At 41.2% G+C, this 13,164-nt stretch overlaps 1 protein-coding gene across 15 annotated transcripts in view; it reads left to right on the top strand.

Moving 5' to 3' along the window:
- Window positions 1-13,164, top strand: part of TRIP4 (thyroid hormone receptor interactor 4) — a 65,535-nt gene that overhangs the window by 31,166 nt on the left and 21,205 nt on the right. For 6 of the 15 annotated variants that reach the window (XR_014809592.1, XM_021093826.2, XM_084967389.1 and 3 more), the window contains 3 exons: window positions 4,075-4,262; window positions 6,306-6,430; window positions 7,813-7,904. Coding sequence is in view for 5 of the 15 variants with exons in the window: in XM_021093826.2 (XP_020949485.1) it covers window positions 4,075-4,262; window positions 6,306-6,430; window positions 7,813-7,904 (405 nt within the window). In the remaining 10 variants the exon portion in view is untranslated. Of the gene's footprint in view, window positions 1-4,030; window positions 4,263-6,305; window positions 6,431-7,812; window positions 8,804-9,729; window positions 9,915-10,135; window positions 10,498-11,676; window positions 12,435-13,164 lie in introns of those variants that run through there. The other 9 variants (XR_014809605.1, XR_014809593.1, XR_014809632.1 and 6 more) reach the window with 7 other exon arrangements.

Raw genomic sequence — 13,164 nt, 5'->3', positions numbered from 1 at the left:
GAGCAATCTTGGTTGGAGGTTTTTTCCTTTCATCACGTTAAGTATATCATGCCACTCCCTTCTGGCCTGCAGAGTTTCAGCTGAAAAATCTGCCGATAACATTATCGGGGTTCCCTTGTATGTTGTTTCTTTTCCCTAGCTGCTTTCAAGATTTTCTCTTTGTCTTTAATTTTGGTCAGTTTGATTAATATGTGTCTTGGGGTATTCCTCCTTGGGTTTTTTTTTTTTTTTTTTTTTTTTTTTGTCTTTTTGCTATTTCTTGGGCCGCTCCTGCAGCATATGGAGGTTCCCAGACTAGGGGTCTAATTGGAGCTGTAATCTCCGGCCTACACCAGAGCCACAGCAACGTGGGATCCGAGCTGCGTCTGCAACCTACACCACAGCTCACGGCAACGCCAGATCGTTAACCCACTGAGCAAGGGCAGGGACCGAACCCACAACTTTATGGTTCCTAGTCGGATTCGTTAACCACTGCGCCACGACGGGAACTCCTCCTTGGGTTTATTTTATATAGTACTTGTTGTGCTTCCTGGATTTGAGCAAGTGGTTCCTTTCCTACGTTAGGGAAGTTTTCAGCTATTATCTCTTGGAATATTTTTTCTGTCCCCTTCTCTCTCTCTTCTCCTTCTGGCACCCCTATAATACGGATGTTGGTGTGTTTAACGTTGTCCCAGAGTTCCCTGAGACTCTCTTCATTTGTTTTCAGTCTTTTTTCTCTTTTCTGTTCTGCATCCTTAATTTCCACTAATCTGTCCTCCACCTCGCTTATTCGTTCTTCTGCCTCTTGTATTCTACTGTTAGCTGCTTCTAGTGAGTTTTTTTTGTTTTTTTTTTTTGTTTTGTTTTGTTTTTTGTCTTTTGCCATTTGTTGGGCTGCTCCGGCGGCATATGGAGGTTCCCAGGCTAGGGGTCTAATCGGAGCTATTGACACCAGCCTACACCAGAGCCACAGCAACGTGGGATCCGAGCCGCGTCTGCGACCTACACCACAGCTCACGGCAACGCCGGATCATCAACCCACTGAGCAAGGGCAGGGATTGAACCCGTAACCTCATGGTTCCTAGTTGGATTCGTTAACCACTGCACCATGACAGGAACTCCCTAGTGAGTTTTTTATTTCAGTTATTGTATTTTGCATCTCTTCTTGTTGAAGTTTTATATCTCGTATCTCTTTGGTCAGTGTTTCCTATAAGTTAACCATCTTTGCCTCCAGTTTATTTCCAATGTCTTGCATCATCTTCAGCATCAACAGTCTAAAGTCTTTTTCCTGGAGGCTGAGAATCTCCTGATCTCTTAGCCTATTTTCTGGGGTTTTTCCCTTCTCCCTGATCTGAGTTATAGTTCTCTGTCTTTTCATTTTTATAGGTTTTTGGTGTGGTGACCTTTTTACAGGTATTAGAGTGGTAGCCTCTCTTACTTGTGGTGTCTACCCCCCTGTGGCTGAAGTCGGTATGGGGGCTTGCTGTAGGCTTCCTGATGGGAGGGACTGATGCCTGCCCCCTGGTAGGTGGAGCTGATTCTAATCCCTCTGATGGGTGGGGCTTCGTCTCTGGATGGGATTAGAGGCAGCTGTGTGCGTGTGAGGGGTCTTTAGGCAGCCTGCTTACTGAGGGGCGGGGCTGTGATCCCACCTGGATTGTTGTTTGCCCTGGGGCTTCTCAGCACTGGCTGATGGGTGGGGCCAGGTTTTCCCAAAATGGTCACCTCCAGAGAAAGGCACACTGCTGAGTATTCCCGAGAGCTTTGCCTTCAATGTCCATCCCTCACAACAAGCCACATTGACCCCTGTTTTCCCAGGCTGTCCTCCAAGAACTGCAGTCAGTTTTACCCAGATTCCTATAGAGACTTTCCTTTGCCCTGGGATCCAGTGCACATGAAAGTCCATGTGTGCACCTTTTAAGAATGGGGTCTCCATTTCCCCCAGTCCTGTGGAGCTCCTGGGCACAAGCCCCGCTGGCCTTCAATGCCAGATGCTCCAGGGGCTCTTTCTCCCAGTGCCAGATCCCAGTACATGAGGGTTTGATATGGAGCTCAGAACTCTCACTCCTGTAGTGAGTCTCTGTGAACCAGTTAGTTTCCAGTCTGTGGGGCTTCCCATCCAGGAGGTATGGGGTTGTTTACATCGCAAAATCACCACTCCTACCTCTTGATATGTCCTCCTCTTTTTCTTCTGGAGTAGGATATCTTATTTAAGGTTTCCAGTCTATTCGGGTGGAGATTGCTCAGCCTTTAGTTGTGAATTTTGTTGTTTTTAGGAGAGAAGTTGAGCTCCAGTCCTTCTATTCTGCCATCTTAATCCTCTCTCTCTATTTTTTGTCTTTTTAAGCCTGTACGCATGGCATGTGGAAGTTCCCAGGCTAGGGGTTGAATTGGAGCTGCAGCTGCTGGCCTACACCACAGCTCACAGCAACCCCAGATCCTTAACCCACTGATCGAGGCCAGGGGTTGAATCCGAGTCCTCATGGATACCTTTCGGGTTCATTACAGCTGAGCCATGATGGGAACACCTTTTTTTGGGCCTCCCTGTGGCTTATGGAGTTCCCAGGCTAGGGATCAGATCCAAGCCTTGGTTGTGACCTACACCACAACTGGGATGATGCTGGATTCTTTAACCCACTGCACTGGGCCAGGGAACAAACCTGTGTTGAGATGCTGCCAATCCTGTTGCGTCATGGTGGGAACTCCAAATACCAACATTTTTATGAAATCTCTTGTTTCCCCTGAAATGAATCAGTTCTTCCTCTGTGTTCTCACTTAAGGATTTAAATCCCTGTGTCTATATTTACTTAATTTTGCCTTATGTTTTAGGTAGTTATTTATGTATCTCTTCTACTAGGATTGTAAGTTCCTTAAGAGCAAGAAGCATATTTTAAAAATATTTTTGTGTCTCTAATTTATATGCTTTTCACATATACTCAGTTAAGTACTCAGTAAATATGTTTTTTTTTAAGATATGACACAGTTGATTACAGTCATAAAATTTTATTGCAAAAAGATTCTTAGTCCAACTCCATCGTTTAAAGTTGAGAAAACCGAAACCTTTAGGGGTTAAATGACTGCTTAGAGTCTCTAGACTATCATTCTAGAGTTTTTGTTTTTACTGTAAATTATTAAATAAAAGATAAAAAAATTAACTAACCCCAAACCTCATCATCCTAATAGATCCTCTTTTTTTTTTTTCTTTTTTTAGGGCCACACTTGGGGCATATGTAGGTTCCCAGGCTAGGAGTTGGATCAGAGCTATAGCTGCCAGCCTACACCACAGCCATAGCAACGCAGTATCTGAGCAGCATCTGCGACCTACACCACAGCTCACAGCAATGCCCGACCCTTCACCCACTGAGTGAGGCCGGAGATTGAACCCAAAACCTAATGGTTACTAGTCAGATTCGTTTCCACTGCACCACAATGGGAACTCCTTTTTTTTTTTTTTTTTGAAGTAAATTTCAGAGCACTCAGTCCTCTTGCTTTGGAAGAAATGTTAACCTCTGTCTTTCTCTGGCTGAACTACTGCCAGGACTCTTCAGTCTCCTGTAATTATCTGTACTCCATAATTTTGTATTCTCTTTACATTATGGGAGCCTTGTTTCATTAGTGCTCCATCCTCTCTTTTAGGGTACAGTTATTCATTTTAGAATAAGAGAAAATTTCTTTCATTCAATAGTCAGAGTTCCTGACCCCTGAAAGCATCTATTTGGCTTTTTCATGATAATAGTTTGTGACCCTATCCCTTAAGCACATGAAGAACATGTGGATTAATAAGTTTAAATGGGAAATAATTACAGACCAATTATTTGGTCTGATAGTTGTGCTGTTGCTGGAATTAGGAAACTTTGTATGGTGAATTCTCTATTATCTAATTATCCTTTAAGATGGGTCCATGTTATCATTCCAGGGACTCCTACTGAATTTATGCCTTCTCCACCTTTTTTGACCTTGTTTCAAAGATTGGATACATTTTTCTAAGAGAATGTTTCCAGTGTGATTTCATTATTATTAGCATTCATTTCATTTTGTATATCTTCCCTAGGTTTTTCCCTTCTCAGAAAAAATTATGTTTTTTTCCCTGTCTAGTGGATAGACCAGACAGGTGTAGCCTCACAGAAGAAGGCTTTCCATTCAGCAGGATCAGGACTAGAGTTCAACTCAGGTCGACATCCGTTTCGAATCCAGGACCAAGAATTTCAGGAAGGCTTTGATGGTGGCTGGTGCCTCTCTATGCATCAGCCTTGGGCTTCTCTGCTTGTCAGAGGGATTAAAAGGTAAGGACAAACGTTAATCTTGGCAGCTGGAAGATTTTAGTAAACTGGATTTAGAATTATGGAATGGAATTCATTTCCCCCAATCTAGTGATGATTTGTATCATTCTTCAGTACATAGAATTTTAAGCAATATATTCATGTTATGGACTTGTGTTTCACTGAATAGCTTAAAAATAACTGAGGTTAGAAAGGCTAAAGATGCTTTTCCTGCTCTTTCTTTCTAAGCATCAGTCAATTCTCTACTTTTCTGAAAGAAAATTTATTATCAGAGTTTAGGAACACTCATTTCTACTTTGGTATTTTCGTGGGTTAGTTGTGATTTGCATTCCTCATTAAGGTACATTACCCCTTTTCGCCCTTCTTGAAAGTCAAGCTTTCTTACTTTGGCTCCTAAATGTTTCATAGTCCCTGTATGTAATGGCATTACAAATACATACGACTCTGCCTCTGCTCCAAGACACCTTGGCCCTCAGATGTCTCTTCTTTTTTTTTTTTTTTTTTTGTCTTTTTGTCTTTTTGTCTTTTTGTTGTTGTTGTTGTTGTTATTTCTTGGGCCGCTCCCGCGACATATGGAGGTTCCCAGGCTAGGGGTCCAATCGGAGCTGTAGCCACCGGCCTACGCCAGAGCCACAGCAACGCGGGATCCGAGCCGGGTCTGCAATCTACACCACAGCTCACAGCAACGCCGGATCGTTAACCCACTGAGCAAGGGCAGGGACCGAACCCGCAACCTCATGGTTCCTAGTCGGATTCGTTACCCACTGCGCCACGACGGGAACTCCCAGATGTCTCTTCTTTTCATTCAGTTTTCTGCAGTTGTGGTATCTTCCTTTTCCAAAGTAGAAAACAGCTTGATTTCTGCTCAGAGAATCAGAATGTTTACATTTCTCTCATCCTATTTTGGATCTGTGTTATCCAGATTTTCTCACTGAAAAGAACAGGATGAACATCATCCCACCCACAAGTCAGTAATCCCCCAGAAATCAAGTGGGTGGTTCTGCCACATTTGTGAGACCATTTTCCTAGTAACCCTTTGCGTCATTTGGTGTAGAGGGAAGAAATATATTGACTCATCCCTCATTTATTGAGTACCAACTATATGCTTGGCACTCTGCCAATTCATCTATATTGGACTAAGGATATGAGAAATTCCTTGTTTACCATTGTAGGTATAATGGGGATATGTTATCAAGATATTTTATTTCCTTTTGTGGTAACTAAAAGAGAAACATCTTTTGTAATCCCTAGAGAGTAGGGAGTAATAAATTCTCTTGAATGTATTTTTTGTTATTCCACTTACAGATTCTTTCAAACTAGTTAACAGGTTGTTTAATTATCTATAAAGTAAATAACCTTTTTTTAAAAAGCCTTAAAAAGTGTAAATATATACAGTCAGAATTTAAAGAGTAAAGATGATAAGCATTTTATTTACTTAAATTTTATTAACTAATAATTATAAAATTACTATTCTTGAGAGTTCCTGTTGTGGCACAGTATCTTGGGTCTGGTGTTGCTGTGACTGATGTAGACCAGCAGCTATAGCTCAGATTCTGCCCCTAGCTTGGGAACTTCCATATGCCTCGGATTTAGCCCTAAAAAAAAAAAAAAAAAAGTAATAGCTTTGGGGAGCTAGTGTGTAGGTAAGGATTTTTCCGTTAGGTTGAAGAATAATTAAGTAGCAAATCTTTCATGACTTTAAAGGCAAAGATTTTCATTTTATTGGTACAACTTGGATGCCTTGAAAATAGAAATTTGGATTGTAGAAGTCCTAAGGCTAATGAAAGCTTGAATTCAGAGTTACAGAGATCAGGTAAAATATAGGAACTGTGACAATTATTGTCTTTGTTCTGATGATAGGAAAAACTAGAAAACAGGGTTCACTCTCAAGTGAAAGGTATTACAGGAGAAATGTTTTTCACCAAAAGTATCCCTCCTGGTATCATCTATAGATCTCTTGGTTCAACTGGATAATATGCTATATGTTATGAGATCCTCCAAGACACTAAAATTTAGATTTTTTTTTCTACTAAATTTGTATTTAAGGGTGGAGGGCAGAAGCTGGTACACCCCTCACAGAGGACGACTTTGGATAGCAGCCACAGCCAAAAGACCTTCCCCTCAAGAAGTCTCAGAACTCCAGACTACCTATCTTGTTCTTCGTGGAAAAGGTAACAGCCATATATTCTTCTAATGTCATTCTTACTTTCTTTTTTATTTATTTATTCATTTTTTGTCTTTTTGTCTTTTTAGGGCCACACCTATGGCATATGGAGGTTCCCAGGCTAGGCGTCTAATTGGAGTTGTTGCTTCCTGCCTACGCCAGAGCCACAGCAGTGCCAGATCTGAGCCACATCTGCGACCTACACCACAGCTCACAGCAACAGCAGATCATAACCCACTGAGCAAGGCCAGGGATCGAACCCGAAACCTAATGGTTCCTAGTCGGATTTGTTTCTGCTGCACCACAACGGGAACTCCTCTTTTCTTATTTTTTCTTTTTTCATATTAGTTCCTAACACCAGAAATCAACCAACTGGTCTTAATTTTCTCAACTTTTTAAATTATGAGAATAAAGTAACTACTATAAATTCTAGGATCTTTAGATTGGAAAGAACAACCACAAATAAGAATTTTTTACTGGGAGTGACCCAAATAGATATCTCCTATCAAATTTGGACAGATCAAAGTTGGTTGCCTTAGGCAGTGAGTTTTGGGAATCATCTTAAGTATACTCAATTTGGGTCCTAAAAAACACTTTTGACCCATGGGTATCTTGGTTTCCTTCCTTTTCAGCCATACAGGTGTTTTGAAGGTAAAATGAGACAATAATTACAGAATCACTTTTAAAAGTTAAGAAACCAAGCTTTAGGAATCAAAAGTGCATGTTTCCTTAAAAATTCATTTCTGTTTTGACTGATATGACTGGGTTCTTTTAAAGTCATATTCTGACATTCTTATGTTTTTTACTACATTTCTGTGATTTTTCTCTTGACACCTCTGGCTTGTTTCTAAAACCCATCACCACCAAATCCAGTCTGGGGAGTTCCTGTTATGGCTCAGCAATAACGAACCTGACTGGTATCCATGAGGATGCTGGTTTAAGCCCTGGCCTCGATCAATGGGTTAAAAATCCAGCGTCGCTGTGAGCTGTGGTGTAGGTCACAGGCATGGCAGATCTGGTGTTGCTGTGGCCGTGACGTAGGCTGGCAGCTGTAGCTCTGATTGGACCTCTAGCCTGGGAACTTCGATATGCCATAGGTGCAGCCCTAAAAAAAAGAAAAAAAGGAAAAAAAAAATCCAGTCTGATCTAGTTGAGTATAGTAGAGTTGATTTTTTTGGAATAAAGTTGTGGGTTGTGGATAGTGGACTAAGCAGTAAATTTTTTTCTAAAATACAAACAATTGAACCAAATAAAAAGCCTCATTGTTTTCCTTTTGTCTACAAATAGATAATAGACAAAGTGATTTGTTCAGAGTTGAAAACAAACTTGTGAGTTCTAGGGTCACAAAAAAAGGAAATTTATGTAATCTTTCTATTATTCTTGATTCAGATGTGGAATTTCCAAATGACTATCCATCGGGTTGTCTTCTGGGCTGTGTAGACCTAATTGACTGCTTGTCCCAGAAGCAATTTAAAGATCAGGTGAGTAAAAAATATTTCTCTTGAATGGTTGCTTTGTTTGCCACCATAACTAATCTGTAGATCCTTCAACTCAGAATATCCTATAGATAGGAAGGTGCTGGAAAACCAAATTTAGACAGGTGAGGAGACTCTTTTAAGGAGAAGGTGTTGGGGAGAGAAAAGACCATGGCAGAAGCAGAAAGACATAGAGATGCTTTGTACCTAGTAGAGAGAGGACTGGTACATATATATTTCTGCCTAAAAAGCTATTGTCACAATCTAGCTAATAAGTGTAGAGTCCTCATGCTTCAATAAAAGTTTGCTGCTTTTGGCAAAGAAATCCTCCATTATTTCTAGGATTATTTTAATTATGTAGTGGGAATGGAGGAATTTGTTATTACTTATTTTGAACCATTTGGTCCAGGCCAGAGAATTTGTGATAGACAAGTATGTTTGAACTCTGATTTCCTGGATTTGGGTGTATGTTTGTATGCACATATTTTTGTTTGTTTTGCCTTTTTTTTTTTTTTTTTTTAGTGCCACACCCACGGCATATGGAAGTTTCCAGGCTAGGCGTCTAATTGGAGCTTCAGCTACTGGCCTACACCACAGCCACAGCAACACCAGATCCAAGCCACGTCTGTGACCTACCCCACAGCTCACGGCAACACTGGAACCTTGACCCACTGAGCAAGGCCAGGGATTGAACCTGCAACCTCATGGTTCCTAGTCAGATTTGGTTTGCTGCGTCACGGCGGGAACTCCTGTATGTACATATTTGTATGTATTTCTATTTATTTTAATTACTAAAGATTGAAGTGATGTAACTAAAGTACCTATTTGAACAGCAGAGGGAGCTGAAGGACTTTAGCTTAATTAGAAAAACTTGAGTGTTTTTCTTTTTTAGGGCCGCACCCATGGTGAATGGAATTCCCAGGCTAGGGGTTGAATGGGAGCTATAGCTGCTGGCCTTCCACTGCCACAGCAATGGAGGATCTGAGCTGCATCTGCAACCTACACCACAGCTCATGGCAATGCCGGATCCCCGACCCACTGAGTGCGTCTAGGGATCGAACCCACATCCTCATGGATGATAGTCAGCTTCGCTTCCACTGAGCCATGATGGGAACTCCTGAAAAACTTATAGGCTTAACATTTGGACACATATTAGCAGGAAGCCACAATGGAAGGTCTATCTTGAAGCATGAAGTGTCTTACCTAACAGTCTTGTTTTCCTGTGTTTTTGTACAGTTACTTTATGCTGTAGGAGTTCCACCACTGGGCTTAAGAAAATGTTCTTCCTAGCTTAGTTTTCCCAGTCTATTCTTTGTTTTCCATAGTCTTATTTGCCTTTCATTAGTGCTGTTAGTGTCTGCTTAAAAACAAAACAAAACAAAAACTGTTCCCACTCATCTCATTCTTTCTATCCCTTCCTCACAGATTTTAGCAGGTAGTTTTAGCCTCTAGTTTTGTGTTTGTTGTTTTTTTCTTGTGGATTGCCTCCTAAGCCCTTTTCTGATTACTTCATGTATATGAGTACAATGTTTGCCTTTTGGTATGAATTTTAACTCCTACCCTTTTGTTCTTTCCTTAATACCTGATCCAGAGTTAGGCAAAACTATAGCCATGCAGAGGCCCTTTGTTTTCCATACACTTGTGCCTCTTCTTTCTGTGGACCTTTTGTGCATTTTTTCAATATCTTCTTTCCTCTTCCATTCTTCTTTTTTTCAGCCTAGAAGTAATAATTATAAAAATTCCTTACATCTGAATTCCCATCGTGGCACAGTGGTTCATGAATCTGACTAGGAACCATGAGGTTGCAGGTTCGATCCCTGACCTTGCTCAGTGGGTTAATGATCCGGCGTTGCCTTGAGCTGTGGTGTAGGTTGAAGATGCGGCTTGGATCTGGCATTGCTGTGGCTCTGGTGTAGGCCGGTGGCTATAGCTCCAATTAGACCCCTAGCCTGGGAACCTCCATATGCTGCAGGAGTGGCCCTAGAAAAGGCAAAAAAAAAAAAAAAAAAAAAAAAATTCCTTATGTTGTATAGGGTTTTAGAGACTCATGAAGAGCTTAGTATAATTAATGTATTATATTTTCTTCTTAGGATATTTGCATTCTAAAAGGAAACTCAGGGAGTTCACTTCATGGCTTAAAGGTTAACAAACCCGCCTAGGATCCATGAGGATGTGGGTTTGATCCCTGATCTCGCTCAGTGGGTTATGGATCTGGCATTGCTGTGGCTGTGGTGTAGGCCAGCAGCTGCAGCTCCAGTTTGACCCCTAGCCTTAGAACCTCCATATGCAGCGAGTTGTGGCCCTAAAAAGCAAAAAAAAAAAAAAAAAAAGAACTCAGGGACTTCCTGTTGTGGTGCAGTGGAAACGAACTTGACTAGTATCCATGAGGATGCGGGTTCGATCCCTGGCCTCCTTCAGTGGGTTAAGGATCCACCTGGTGTTTCCATGAGCTGTGATGTAGGTCCCAGACATGGCTGGGATCTGTTATTGCTGTGGTGTGGCATAGGCTGGTGGCTGTAGGTCTGATTCGATCGCTAGCCTGGGAGCTTCTATATGCCAATTGTGTGGTCCTAAAAAGCAAAAAAATAAATAAATAAAATGAAACTCCGGAGCATCTGGCAGTGAGGGTAGTGGGTTTTGGCAAGAGACTTTATTTTCTTTTTTGTCAATCAAGCAGACCACCACTTGACTGATACAAGGTCAAATGATTTCAATTGCTGGGCAGTTAGCTAATCTTTTTGCCACAGATTTGTGTTGAAAAGGGTAGAGGGCTGTAATTGTGATCCATAGTGTACCACAAGGCTTATGGGAATTGGAAATCTAATTAATGAAACACATCTTTTTGGTTTCTCAAGGATACTTCTCTTTCAGATCAGCATGATACTCCTTGAGTGTATGTTCTTTTACCTGGGGGATGCTGAGGGAAGCACATAGAAGTGTAGGAATCCTCCCATATGTTCCCAGCTGGGGGTCCTGGCAACTCTTTATAAATTTCCCTGATTTGTATGATATTAGAATATCCCCAAATGCCAGAAGCCACCAGCCTTCATCAAATACCCAATCCCATACTCATTTTCCCAATGGTCAGCTTTTCTGTGGCTTTTCCCTATTGTTTCTTTTCTGTGTTTGAGAGGAGCACACGAATGGATTCAAAATTCATATTAGCCCTATTTGTAAATTTAAAAAAAAAAAGTTATGGCTGCACCCGCAGTATATGGAAGTTCCTAGGCCAGGGATTGAATCTTAGCCGTATCTGTGACCTACGCTGAAGTTGCAGCAACGCTGGATCCTTTAATCCACTGCACCAGGCCAGGGATCGTAACTTATGCCTCTGCAGTCGGATTCTTAACCCTCTGAGCCACAGAGGGCACTCCTTAGGGATTTTTATTGGTAAGGATCTTACCATGTTTAAAGGTCGTAGCCTCGGTACTTGGCTGTCTTTTGGAAAATGTCTTGAGCACCTTTGGTATTCTACCTGTCTCTGAGCTAGCGTTCTATGATGTAAATTTGTGTGTACCTGTTTTACTAATGTTATTCTCATTTTTTCAAGAATGAGTTGAGACTTGAGGAATAATAGCTCTGGAGTTCCCATCGTGGCTCAGTGGTTAACGAATCCGACTAAGAACCATTAGGTTGCGGGTTCGATCCCTGGCCTGCTCAGTGGGTTAAGAATCTGGCATTGCTGTGAGCTGTGGTGTAGGTTGCAGAGGTGGCTTGGATCCCACATTGCTGTGGCTCTGGCGTCGGCCGGTGGCTACAACTCCAATTAGACCCCTAGCCTGGGAATCTCCATATGCCGCGGGAGCGGCCCTAGAAAAGGCAAAATGAAAAAAAAAAAAAAAAAAGAATAATAGCCCTAGACTAGCATTTCTCAAACTATGCCATGGCATAGGTATTCTCTGAAAAAAAAGGAGGGGAAGGGGTTTCTGTGGACAGATACATTGGGAAAATGTATTTGGATTAAATAAATTTGTTTACTGCAGAACTTAGAGCTCTTAATGTGCTTGTATGAATTATGACAGATAAAATTCTCTGATGTATCTGGTGAATATAACGTACAGTGTTCTCAAAACTTTTTGACCATAGAATCTTCCTCCCCACCCCACTATGTGTTTACATACTGCAGAGCGCATATCTTGTGGCATATATAGTTAGCAAGTGCTAGTCCAAGTATGTTTGGTTTCTTTCATCTTTGTAGGTCAGCTCACTGATGGAGAATGACCCAGGAAACTTTCCTGACCTGTGTCTTCTTTCTGCATCTTCACACATATTTCTCATCACCCAGATGAACTGCATTTTCTTTGAAAACCAGTGTGGATCTAGTAACTTTGATTTTAACTGAAACTAATCTCCTATGTGACTTGGAGGCACATTTTCCTTCTCCAACTTATTTCTAACTTTTTCCTTCCCCAAAGAAACTCAGTAATTTACTTCCTGACCTTTCATTCTTTGCCTTTCTTTGATAAGTTAAAATATGCTAAGCCTTCATCTTTTGGCATACTGTGTGGTAGTTTAGTTCCTTAAAAAAAAAAAAAACCAGCAAAGGTTTTATTAGTGGTTGTATAAGATCAAGTGCACTACACTATAAGTGGCTTTAAAAATATGTGCTTAAAATGCTTTCCCCTGAGCGAGGAACTTGTCTTTTATCTTCTATGAGTAGTATGGCTGGCATGGCTGATTTGTGCCAGAAAAAAATTCTGCTAGACCTTCATTCCTCCTGAGTAATGGCAAGGGATCAGCCTGGACAAGGTAGGAGTGATTCAGAAAAGGCTGTAGGCTCAACTCAAGAAGGAAAATAGTTGAGAGCAGTCTTGTTAAAACTTCTGTATTCCCCTGGAAGGAGCCCATGCCTTGCCAGGGTTTTATCTGCCAGCAGCAGATGTAAGCTCTCAAAAACAGCAGGGAGGATGTTGACTGCAACAATGCATCAAGGCTGTGGTTTGTAACCTCAATAGTAAGGCAGTTAAAAGCTTTTTTTTTTTTTTTTTTTTTAAACAAAGACATTTTGATTGCCAAATCCATAACCATTAGCAGCTGTGGTTTGAACCGTTCTCTAGACCTAACAGTTTTCAAACAAAAAGTTGAGTTGGTGGCTTTTGTTTCTGTGTGTCTGTGTTGTTTTTGTGCTATTTATAGCTCTGCCTTCAATAGAAAATCTGATTTGTCCGAAGTCTCCGAGGTCATTGATTATTCTACTTCTGTACTGAATCCATTCCTCTCCTGCCAGCTTACGGGCCTTTTAGTCCATTTGACTTTTGTAATTGCT

This window comes from Sus scrofa, chromosome 1, assembly GCF_054392235.1.
Source record: "Sus scrofa isolate SSC_HxYL_T2T_F1_AM1 chromosome 1, Sscrofa_HxYL_maternal_Yorkshire_Landrace_v2.0, whole genome shotgun sequence".
NCBI classification, from domain to species: domain Eukaryota; kingdom Metazoa; phylum Chordata; class Mammalia; order Artiodactyla; family Suidae; genus Sus; species Sus scrofa.
The sequence above is the reverse complement of the archived record's forward strand: the minus strand, read 5'-3'. Positions and strand labels throughout refer to the sequence as shown.